The sequence below is a fragment of the Lucilia sericata genome, unplaced genomic scaffold, assembly GCF_015586225.1.
Source record: "Lucilia sericata isolate MDLA Ls3-8-SP2 unplaced genomic scaffold, ASM1558622v1 Contig000085F_arrow, whole genome shotgun sequence".
NCBI classification, from domain to species: Eukaryota; Metazoa; Arthropoda; class Insecta; order Diptera; family Calliphoridae; genus Lucilia; species Lucilia sericata.
In genome coordinates, this window is record NW_023994118.1 from 274,982 (window position 1) to 288,026 (window position 13,045).

General features: G+C 31.4%; 1 protein-coding gene across 2 annotated transcripts; it reads right to left on the reverse strand.

Moving 5' to 3' along the window:
- Positions 1-249: 249 nt before the first annotated feature.
- Positions 250-4,017, reverse strand: LOC119599708 (succinyl-CoA:3-ketoacid-coenzyme A transferase, mitochondrial-like). 2 transcript variants are annotated; one of them, XM_037949603.1, is made up of 3 exons: positions 3,868-4,008; positions 3,097-3,436; positions 250-485 (listed from the first exon to the last, which is right to left on the reverse strand). In XM_037949603.1, exons 2-3 carry the CDS (start codon positions 3,428-3,430, stop codon positions 466-468), a joined length of 354 nt encoding a protein of 117 aa, XP_037805531.1. In that variant the 5' UTR covers positions 3,431-3,436; positions 3,868-4,008; the 3' UTR covers positions 250-465. The 2 variants fall into 2 exon arrangements, with proteins under 2 accessions (XP_037805531.1, XP_037805530.1); XM_037949602.1 differs by having other exon boundaries at positions 251-485; positions 3,097-3,435; positions 3,796-4,017.
- Positions 4,018-13,045: the final 9,028 nt, after the last annotated feature.

A 13,045-nucleotide genomic window follows, 5' to 3' on the forward strand; every position in this document is an offset into this window, starting at 1 on the left:
CCTTCTCATAATATAATATATAATAAATGAACGAAAATAAATCAAACTTCTTGAGACAAATTAAATAAAAGGGGCCAACATTTTTGTTCCTTCGGATAGAGAAACCTCGGTTACCAATATGGTTCCCATTAGTTTCATTTCAGCCATTTAGTTAAACAAGCATAGTTTTTTTATACCCACCAAGATATATTAATTATAAAGTAGTGTCGTCGGCGAATTCAGATAAACGGAAATAATTTATGTAAAAAATCTGAAAATCTTATATAATTAATGAATAATTGGTACGCATGTACCAACTTAATATAACAATATATTTTCTATTAATTGTTAACAAATTAAACAATATTGTTTTATATTTTATATTTACACTTTGTAGATAACGCGATTAATAAAAAAAATCTGGAACACTTTATATACAAAACCAATATGAGATATTTACCCGACCGGCGGCAGCTGTCTTCTAGATTATGGTAAAATTTTGAGATCTGAAAGAAAAATTAATAAATTGTTTTATATTTACACTGTGTATATAATGTGATTAACTAACAAAATTCTGTTCCGGAACGCATTTTATAACAAAACCGATATGAGGTATTTATCCGTCCGGCGGCAGCTGACAACGTGTAAATCTTAAAAATTACTCCGCCGAAGTAAAATTTTCCATTCACAACAAAGATTCTTTCATTCGGTATATATTTTTCCATAAAGTTCTAAATTTTCATGTTTATTTTTCACAAAAGTATTAATTTTACATAATTTTGGGCAAAAACTTAAGTTTTGTAATATTAATATGCCGGAGAATTTTTCATTTGGAACAAACATTATTCCACTCAGGGTATATTATCTTCACATATGTAAGTATTTTTATGTGTATAATATATATATATTATTAATAATATATATATATATATATATATATATATATATATATATATATATATATATATATATATATATATATATATATATTATTAATTTTACATAATTTTGGGCAAAAACTTAAGTTTTGTAAAATTAATATGCCGGAGTAGAATTTTTCATTTGGAAAATTTCAAATTTTCACAGCGTATTCGTGCATGTCTGGAATAGGTAATAGGCTACTTTTTATTTTGAAATTCCAAGTGGGCGAGTGGCCACGCCCATATTGAGAAAATATTAAATCCGTATATTTCAGATCATATAACAGTTAGTGTCCTCAAATTTTGTCGGGAAATTTTTCATTTGGAACAACATTTTGGGTAAAAAATTGGCGGACTACGCATGAGGGGAGCGGCAAGCCCCCATATGAATTAACTAGAAAAATTCGTATATCTTCAAATTCACATCTGAAATTCATCTGAACATTTAGAGTATAATGGGCGGAGTTTCAATGGAGAACTTGGCACCTCCCATATGAATTAAATTTAAATCTCGTTTATCTAGGAAACTAATAGAACTTGATTCTTAAAATTTTGCGCAAATTACGTTAATATTCATCTCAACAATTTGGAGGAAAAAGTGCGGGCTTTCATCTGGGGAGCTTGAAGCCACCACTGAGAAACTATTACATATAGAATCTTCAAATTTTACATGAAGAACTTTGACACAGGGTTTAATATTTAGTTTTTAGTTTTATTTTTTTAAATGTCGACTGAACTGAAGAAAGTTCAAGTATTTATTTTTCCCTCACAAGCTAACTGAAGTCAGTCAACTGTGTCAACGCACTGCTGCAATAACTTGCAAGTGGTTTTGTTTTTCTTCAGCAGCCAAACACACAAGCAGCGGCCATGTTAAGTTTTTCAACTCAGCCGAACTGAACACAACGACTGAACAGTAAAAACAGATTTGTGTGTGCTGCTTACGTATTGCTTAGTTCTTGGTTTCGTTTTCTTACTAAGGGACGTAAAAAAAACTGATAGTTTGACTGGTTAGTACAAATCAAGCCAACTGAACAATAAAACTTGATGGGTTGTTTGTTCAGTAAGACTTTGTTATTGTATGCAATTTGTTTTAGTATATTGTATGTTTTTGTGTTTAATGTTGACAAAAGTAAATAAAGTAATTGATAATTATTGCTAATAGAAATTGTTAATTAATTTAAAATTTATAAAATTATAAATTACTATACTTATAAATTTAGATATTTTCTTTAAATAAAAATTGATTTATATTTAAGCATTTTGATAATTTTTTAGTGAGATTTTGTTATTGTATGTATGTATGTATATTAGGGTGGGTCGAAAATAGGCTTTTCGCTCGGATCAACATCTAATAGTGAAATTGTGTTGTATTTTAACGTCAAATGGAAGACTGTAAAATATTATTCAATTATTTTGAGGGTAAGAGCCCGCGCATCGCCGCCAAAGTTTGTAAATGCGTTTATATGGGAAAAATGGCACTTTTTGGAGTTTTTTCACAAAATGAGGCTTTAAGTATTAATTATTGCACCATTTTATAGCAAAATCGTAATGTCTACAAAATTGTCTTTCCAAAAAGATGGAAAAACTCAAAATTCGTTAAACAAATTTTGAGTTATTAAAATTTCACCCGAGAATTTTGTGATTCTGAAGACATATAAAAGTAAATATAAGAAAATTTTTGTTAGTTTTGAAAAATTTTACAAAAAAATATTATGTTTATCTTTATAAGGTTCATAAATGTGCTAGTACGAATTTTTATTCAAATTGGATAACGCTTACTCGGTTTAGTCTGTGGTCAAAAAAGGGCCATTATTTTAACAGCATCTCCAAAACTCCATTTTCAAACTTTAAAAAATTTTGTTAAATGGATTATTAAAAATTAAAGTTTTTTATGCTGGATATTATAAAGGATATATATAAGAATTAAACACAGAAAGAATGAGCTTAATACCTCTCATAGTTTTACCGTACCTGCGATGTGAATTTGAAGGATTTCGGGAAAAAGGCAATTTTTGCCAATAATTAAGTAAAAATTATATTATTACCAATTGTTGCTTAATTTTGATCAATTAAATTGCTATTATTATTTCCGAGTCCATGAAAAATTATTTCTGATAAAATTTCCGAAATTTAAAATCATTAACCCTCTAAACACCGGTGTCAAAATCAAATTTTTCCTCTTTTATATAAAACTCACCCAAATTGCCATAGGGATCAGCCTTTTGAGCCTTGACAATAGCAAAATCAGCAAACATAGCCTCCTCCATGACATAGTTTCTGCCATTAAATTCTTGTACTGGTTTTGGTTTGCTAGCAATTTCAACTTTACCATCTTTGCTGTATTTAATTGGAGCTCCACCTGTTTGGATAAGAGTACCATAACCGGTGGGTGTAAAGAAGGCGGGTACACCAGCAACAGCGGCTCTAATTTTTTCAGCTAATGTACCTTGTGGTGTCAATTCTACAGCCAATTCACGGGATAAATATTGGTTGACCAATTCAGCATTTTCACCTACATACGAGACAATCATCTTACCCTACAAGAACAGTGACAGTCATTTGACCGGTCATTTGACTGACACTAGTGAAGGAAATATCGATCACTGCGTAGAACAAAGTTTCTATCAAGTTCTTAAGGGCAATATGAAAAATTTGATGGAAACTTTTGTGTACATGTGATCTTGCATCTCCCTTGCACTTATGAATTCTACCGATTTTAAAACATATATTTGAGCTGCTCACTCTTTTGCTTTTTACCAATCAAGGATGATGGAAATGTTAGTCACGATTGACTAATCATTCTTTATGGATATATCCATCACAGTTGACCAATCACACTTGATGAATTTATCCGTCAAATCTGACGTGCCTTTGAAGTCTCCCCAATTGGGTATACCCAATTGGGGAGACTTCAAAGGCACCACGTGTAAATCGTGCACTGCATCAGCGGCACTTTCATTGATTTTACCCTTAGCTGATTTACCACTGGTGGAATAGCAAGCTATTAGCTAAAAGAAACAAACACGTTCTTTTAATAATTACAATAAAAAAATCTTAAAGTAAATTCATCAGTTGGATCAGTAGTTGTGCCAAGTTGACATTTTTTGTACTAAAAAGTTGCCATTTGCTAAGTACAGGGTTGGATAAGCTTTTCCTAAATTATCTTGGTTTGAATCTAAAAAGTCGACTTTTTCAAATTATTCGCATTTTCTTTATACTGTATTCACACCAAAATAAAAGATAGACATTGAGTTGTAAAAATCTTTTAAAACTCTTTATTAATTTATTTATATGAAATAAATGAAATTTATAAATATAAAATGTTAAAATATGAAAAATTCAAAAAGTAGTTTTTCACTTTTAGACGTTTTCTTTTACATATTAGTTTTCGACAAAATTTTGAATTTGTATGGGAAAACTAAATAAATTTTAGTAGTTTTTCAAACAAAAACTCAATAAAGCCAAAAACTACTAGCTTTTACTTAGTGTATAGGGCATATTAGTTTTTTAATTAAAAAGTAGATTTTTTGTTATAACGTTGTAGTCAAATTGTATTTCAAATATTTTTATATTTTTAGACATTTTTATAAAAAAACAATTATTGCATTTGAGAATTTTATATTTACATTCCAAAATTTTCAAAAGTATTTTAGAAGTTTCCTTTTGTATTGCGGAAATTTCTATTTGTATTTTAGATTAATATTTTCTATATATTTAGAATTTATATACATTTTAGAAATTCTAGTTAAAATTTTAAAATGCAATTAGTAAATTTTGATATAAAATTAGATATTTCTAAAGTACAATTTTAATTTAAAATTGAAATAAATTAAAAATTTATGAAAATTGGAAAATTCAATTGAAAATTTTGGAGGAACAATTGAAATTTAACATTAAAATAAATTGGAAAATATGGGTACTAGAAATTTAAATATTTTTGTTAAATTTGTAGATATACATTTAGAAATAAAAAGTTTTGAATGGTTTTAAAAAGTTTATAAATACCGACCGTATTCCAAAACAAAAAAATTAAAATACCTTTAATAAATTATTTTATAATATATCAAAAATAATTTCGTATATTGTTGTTTGAAATTGTTTTCATTTAATTCACTTCCCATCCTTGATGAGTGCATTTAAATATATAAGAATTTGGCAGCACTGCACATTCAGTCTACAAAGAAAAGAAAATACTCATTTTCTGCACAAAAAACTCAATTTCTGCAAATAATACTCATTTTCTGCACAAAAGAGTAATTTTCTCCCTCTCTCCCATAATCGAGTAAAAAAAGTTTGCCAGCCAGAGTTTGTTATCTTCTCGTGGCTTAGATGGTTTATATCGTCTGAGGTCCGTCCTTAAACACAAATACAACAGTCACTGTGTGTCTTTATATTCGAACAATGTCCACACCTTCTGTGGAGTTATTTCAAGTACTATTTCGTCAACTGAAATACAAAAAGGAGTAAAAACCAAAAAAATTAAAATTGACTTTTGGGATGAAAATGGTCCAAATGTCAAATAAAATTAAATTGCATTTATTAGTTAGCATGTGAAGGCTATAGTGTTGACATGTGTTGTTTTTGATACAGTATTTTTTTAAAATTCAATACATTTTCTTCTTAACTAAAAAAATTTCGATAAATATTGTTTTTATATAGTAAATTTGCAATAAGTTTTTTTATAAATTTTTCTTTTATATGAAAAATTTTGCAAGTTTTTGATAAATTTTGTTTTTGTTAAGCTGGAGGTCCGGCAAAGCATTTCGTGCTTTTCATACATTCTTTGCATCCTACGCATCAAGTTACATGCTACGCTTCTTAAGCGTCAAATTTTTGCTTTATTTACAAAGAACGCTTATGACACTTACAAAAGTAGAAAGTAGGTCTACTTTAAAGGTGGAAGTACACAACACGCGTGGTACGCGGCAACGCGTTATAGGCTTCTGTCAAAAAAGTTGAAATAGTGTATTTTCATTTAACAAGTTACACATTGTAGTTTGTAACGCGTCTGCCGCGAAAAGTTCAGCACCTTTCAAATTTTGACGCGTCGGCAGCTGATCAGGGTTGTATTTTGTTTTGTGTAGAAACTAAAATGAAATAAATTTCTCCAACAATGGAAGAAAAATATTAAAAAATATACAATAATTTAAAAAACATTGAAAGAAAGATCAAAAAGTTTTAAAAGCGTGAAACGCTTAAAGGAAAGAATATGTATTAAGTTTAGGAATTTTTTTAAGTAAAGGTTATAACTTACTTGCAGTTATAAAAATTTTATTATATGCATCTTTTTAATAAAAATAAAATTTTTGGATTAAAATTTTCTGCATTGAAAAATTTTAACAAAATTTGTTTTTAAATTAAAATTTTTTATAAATGTTAAAAAAATAAAAATTTTCCAAACGAAGATAGGCTTTAGTTTCAACCAACTGGATCATTAACAATCTTAGGCTCTCTGGAATTCAATATATTGGCAATATGAATTATAATTTACCAGTGCCGGGTGTGCGATAGATTACGTAGAGCAATTTGTAAAGTGTAGAAGGGCAAGGTATTCTGCATAAACTTGTGAATTAAAGGAAAGAATATGTATTAAGTTTAAAAATGTTTTTAAATGAAGGTAATGACTTACTTGGTGTTATTAAAGCTTGATTTTAAGCATCTTTTTACTTATGTTCCTCTGTTTCCATTTTAGTTTTTTGAGTCTTTGATTCAAATGGCGGATTCTGAAGTATATGCGACATTTAAAGAAAAAACATTTAACAACGTCTGGATGGTCAATGTTGTCACTTCGTTCGACTAAACGTTGATGGATGTTGTCGCATTGCGATATTTCCAAGCCATTTAAAATGTAAAACACTGCTTCCAGTTTGTTCAATTGTTCGAGGAACTCTGAAGATGGCTTAATCAGCATACCCTTTGATACTTGATCAACCCAAGTATACGAATTTTGATGAGATTCATATTCTCTATTCGGATTCCGACATTTAAAGAAAAACATTTTAATTTAAACATCCACTAAACGTACGAATTTTCTTGAGATTCATATTCTCTAAGTTTAAGCTTTCGAATAATGTAGCCAGCAATGTATTCCAAAGCATCAACTTGGAGAATACCCATATCATCAAAATTCGATCCATCTAGGTCGTCAAATACATTTGTTAGGGGTTCTTCTGCAATTTCTTCTTCTAATTCAAGTGACTCATTAGAAAGTTTTGTTTCATTTTCAATGAAAGAAACATTGGTATCTGAAGTTCTGAGCCATTCGGTGGTGTGGTAGCCAACGTTACCAGTACCACTAAGGTGTTCGGATTTTCTAGCTATAATTGTTATAACAGAAAATAAATATAATATAATGTAATATAATAATGAAACAAAATCAGTTTGAAACATACCTAAGATGTACTTTCTCATTCGATATTTAAAGTCCTTTGGCGACGGGTGATCGTTTAAGCCCCCTTTGCTACGAAGGGCACCAAAGAAGTATTCCAAAAAGTCTTGATTGAGTCTGCTGGTGCATATGTATTGCCAACATATTCATGAAGCATTATCAATACTTTATTGGTGACGACGACGCCCCTTTGGAAAGGTTCAAGTACATTTTATTTGGTATTATTGGAGAAGCCATGATTTTGGTCATTTCGTCCAATTTTTTATTTGTGTTGCCAAATTATGTCCAAATGGTTCCTTGCCCGAATAAACGAAAGTACGTAACGTTGAATTAAGAATGTCGAACCAATTGTTTACAAGCTGAATAAAATCCGCTGTCTCGGTGGCTTGGTAGACATCTAGACCAAGGGAGAAGCACCGGCGTATTGCGTTAGCAATTGTGTTCGAAAATAACTGAGCCGCTAGTTTCACCTTTTGCCTTTCTAATTAATGTTAATTAACAATATGGGTATGAATTAATAATAAATGTTCGTATTTATATTTACCTGCGCCTTTAACAGTCAGATGGTAATCACTTAGCTTAAATGTTATAGAAACATCAGAGGCAGATATGTGATTAATAACATCGGCTATTGTCCGCGGCGTCAAAAGCTGTTAATAACCACTAATCCACTATCTATCAAGTGATTCCTTATTAGCTTTAACAAGTGGGGGCATCGGCAAAAGTGAAAACTTTATCAGCTGCATTTGTGGGATTAGGAAACCATGGTCTGTCTGAAGAAACAATAGGTTAAAATTGGCATTTAAATTATTTAAATTTAAGTTTAATTACGAATCATTATTTTAAAGCTTAATAGCGAAACTAAATACAAAAAAAAAAACTATTTTAAAGAAACTTAAATTTGGTATGAAACTTATATCTATGAAGCTCAAAGCATTATTAATGCTTAATTTTAAAATCGAATTCGAAACTTATATTTATGAGATTATGCCACAAAATCCGTGAGCCTGGTAAAACTGTAAATCGACAATACATTTAATGTCAATATGATTCGCCTGCACAAAAAAGTTTATACAAAATTTCATAATGTTTTATTTCATTGTATTTGCTTTTAAAAACTTACCTATGGAAACGCCCAACTCTTTCCACAAATTACGTTTCGTGGGACCCAAGTCACATACCAGCGCTACTACCGGAAAATCGGCCTTTTTGAGCTCAACTATCAACTCAAACAAGAGTTCTTTAGTCATTTGCCGGTCGTAATCGAAAAAAATTGGTTGCTTCTACGATTTCCGGAGCCCTCGAGCCATTACCACTTGGAAACTCTTTTATGTACAAGTGCATATAAGCTCTTTGGCCAGATGCGTGTAGGTATATCGCACCAGTAATGTCCTCCCACATCCATATCACTTCGCCTGGAGACATAATTTTTCTTATTTGACCCTCAGAAAATATGGATCGTATTGAGTCCACAGCCGCATTTGCTTGAGCAAGCTTACAACTTATGTCCTTTATTTTTGTGTCCAGACACCTAACTTTCTCCAAATAATTCTGTGTATCCACTGTATAGTCAAGAATCACAGGACTATACAGATTGAGAAAGTGAAAATGTGGGCATTAGTATTCATAAGTACGGTGAATTTCGTATAAAATAAAAACTAGATTGACTTACTTCGTTTGTGTTCCCTGGTCCCTGCGCTCGGATATATAATTTTCCGATGGAAACAGGCCTTTAAACGATCATGTGTTAGGAAACAATTGCCGGGGTTCCGTGCAATGTTGTCCTAATGGTATAGGAGTGGACGTCGACATAAACAATTCTTCAGAGGAATCTAAGTTAGAAAACAATTGCCTGGGTTCAATACAATGTTTTCCTACTTGCAGTGGTGTGGAAGTCATCATATTGCACATACAATTCATTCGGAGAACCAGAATTAGGAAACAATTCCCGGGTTTCCGTGCAATGTTGTCCTAACTGCAGTTGGCTTGATGAAAACATGCTGTAAGATTGAAATAGATCTTCGGTGGCAGAGCTAAAAAAGATTTTAATTTACGATCAAATGATTGCATACGTTTAAAAGTAGAAAAGTCTTTTCAATAGTTGGCCTAATTTTACAGAAAACTCAAAATAGGAAAACCAATAAGAAACCTTTTACGGATTTTCAATTACTTACAAGTGCTGTATGTAAAATTTATAAATTAAAATTTATAGATTTCACTGTTGCCCTACAGAAAACTCAAAATATACCGGCTAAAGGACACAACAATAAGAAACCTTTTACGAATTTTCAATTACACACAGAAAAAAGGATGGTTGAAAATCGGTAATTATGACTGATATTTAATAAGGAAAACTAAAATTGTATTCTTATCATTGAAAAACTATAATCACAACAAATTTTCTATGATTGATGTTAATAAATTATAGTTACGATCAAATTGAGGATACTGGAATATTTAGTCAGTTATTTCTACCGATTTGTACGGTTACTAAATTTATTTTAAATATTTTTGTAAATACGACCGAATTTTTTTCGTCATTATTCGTAACAAGTTCAAAAAGAGGTAGATGTAATCGAAAAATTATTTGTATTTAAAACATATTAATCAGAAAATTTGTTTCAGATACTGCAACCAAATTAATAATTATACAAATGTAGGAATTCAGTTATGATATATTAATATATTAAAATTAAATTCGGTATTCGCAACCAACCATACATATGAAGTAGTTATGTATTTTTTGAAGTTTCTAAAAAAATATTGAAAAGGTTTCATAAAAATTGTAAAATAAAAGTAAAAAGAAAATAAATTAGCCAGGAAAATGTAAAAAGATTGGATATAAGGTTTAAGGTCAGTAAGTATCTTTTAAGTAAATTTACAAGCTAATGATGTGTCTAAATATATTACCCCTAATTCGATAGCTATCAGCAGTTCAAATGACCATATGGAAGCCAAGAATAGTAAGAACCAAAGATTATAATACAAATAACGATCATAATTTCATAATCGTTGCTATTACAACAGGTAACAAATTTATATTGCGAATATGTACATATAACAATATGTAAAAAATAACGTATAACATGTAGGTTTTCTTTCGATGGACTTCTATTGGATAAACTTCTTCCAAAATAATCTAATGGTTATCGATCTGATTATGTTTGATTCAGTTTACACTAAAAAGGAATTAAAAATGACAATTATTTTTATAATTCACAATAGAAAATATAAATGTATTTCAATTATTACTTATACTATACTTATACTAGTTACTGCTACCGTACAAATTCAGTTAATCTAATCGAATTGTGGGTTTGTTGTGGTAACCGACCAAATTCGATAGGCAACAAATTCGGTTACCACAATGAATCTGTTTTCTCTGTGTACTTACGATTCCAACTATTGCTTGATTCTGTACTAAATGCTGTATGTAAAATTCATAAATTACCAATTGGAGAACGCAAAAGTAGAAAAAACTTCACTGTTGGCCTAATTTTACAAGTGTTGAAATACATTTGCATTATACTTTAATTCAATAGCATTCTCCAGTTAAAAGGAAACTTGAATTCAATTGAAACATTACAATGCTATTACAATTTAATTCAAGGCTTGCTGAACAATGCAATTCAAGTTGAAAATATAATTATATTCAAGCTCCTATTGATATTAGTTATATGCTTAACTACAGATTTAAGATTTTATCTTTATACTAGCTAATATGCTTCGAAACCCTCATCGTAATGAAATAAAATAAATATTATTGTAAATTTTCAGTCAGTCCAATATACATATATGTATATCTGCAATATCAAAAAGTCCCCTCTTAGAGATTTTCGTACAGGTTCCTCTGTTCAATATTTCATAGATTTTCAATTCAATAAATGCTGATATATCCATGCGGAAAATAGAAAATGTCCATATTATCAGTAGGGTTAAAATAGTGTTCACAAAAACATGATTACATTTTTCACTCCTTTTCTACGAAAATCAAATTTAATTTCATAATTTATGGTTTAGTTAATTTTTCAGGACGTAATGTATTTAAAATATTAAGAATGAAATTTTTATCTTGCTGGAAAAATTTTTTATGCTAACAAGTTAGAGTGCTATATTCGGCTGAGCCGAATCTTAAATAGCCTCCACCAGCTACTTTTATATTAATACCTTTCTAATTGATCAAATATTTGTATAAATAAGTTTTCTCATGTCTTGAATAGAAAAATTCCAAGATCTAAACAGCTTAAATCTATTACAATTCCAAGATTTATTGAACATTACAAACGCCATTTTCTTTTATATTTTTATAGCGCCCTAAGATATGCTTTAGCGATATTTAAGGATTTTCAAAATACATATCTATACTAAAAAGTGCTAATATCTTATTGGTTTGGTTTGGTTACGTGGGTTGCTCGCTAGCAAGCGAGTTCACTCGGAGGCCTTATGGCCCATTGTGATACCCTTAGAATTACCATTCCCTAGCGATGAGAGAATGGTTACCCTCCCTAATTTCGTTGACTACTTGGTTCGTTCGGTCTCCATGTAAACCAGCCGGTGCTTTTAATAAAACCGATCATGTTTATCAGTGACGCATCTCTGAGACAGTCTAGATCATGAAAAAGAGCTCTACCCAGATAGAGTAGTCTGTGCTCTTGTAAGGCTGGACAGTCACATAGAAGGTGTTGTACCGATTCCACTTCCTCTTCGTCCAAGCAGCTTCTACAGTAGCTATGATTTGGGTAGCCCATACGTTCTGACATATGTCCAATCATACAGTGCCCAGTAATTTTACCAGTTAGAAGCCTAATCGAGTTCTTACCAAGAGATGAGAGGGTCTTAGTCCTATCCGTTGTCAGAGTGGGCCAGAGCAGTCTCGATATTCTACAAGTGGTGAGATTTGACCACCTGAGTTCCGTCTCACTCAGAGCCCATTCATCTATCAGTTTTGATAGGGTCGTCAAGGGAGCGTGAATATCCTTTTGCGCAAGGGTTAAGTCCAGGGACGACCCTTTGGTTGCGCATTCATCAGATATTTCATTTCCCCGGATGCCCTCATGTCCTGGAACCCATATCAACTCAACGTGATGTTGTGTCAGTTGTGCCAACGATTGAATGCAATTGAGAAGACATTCCGACTTAATAACATTGGAGTTAAGAGCCTTGATTGATGCAAAGCTGTCCAAGTATATATGTATAGTCGAATTTTCGAGATTTAGTTCCCGGATTCTTCTCGCGGCAGTATATATTGCATATATCTCTGCCTGAAGTACCGTGCAGGTGTCAGGTAGTCGAAGAGACAGTAGAAGATTTAGTTTATCAGAGAAGACTCCCGATCCCGTGCCTCTTTCTGTCTTTGAGCCATCTGTGTAGATTGAGATCACCTCATCCCTTAGGACAGTATTCGCGGCCCAATCATCCCTTGTCGGTATTTTGGTCTTGAATGACCTATTAAAATTCAGTGTAGATAGAATGTAATCTGTTTCCTGCCCCATGATAGGCCTGCCTATCTTTTGTAGGATGGTGCCATGACCAATGCGGTCGTGCTTCAACCCGTTTGACTGTTTAAGTCGTAGAGCAGATTTAGCAGAAATGCATTTGATGTATATATCAAGGGGAGTTATGTTCAGCATCGTCTCTAGACTAGCCTGAGGGGTGGAACTCAAACAGCCAGTGATTGCAAGACATGCCAATCTTTGTACCTTGTTCAGAATAGAGAGATAAGTCTTGGTATCCACCGCTCTCCACCAAACAAGAGCTC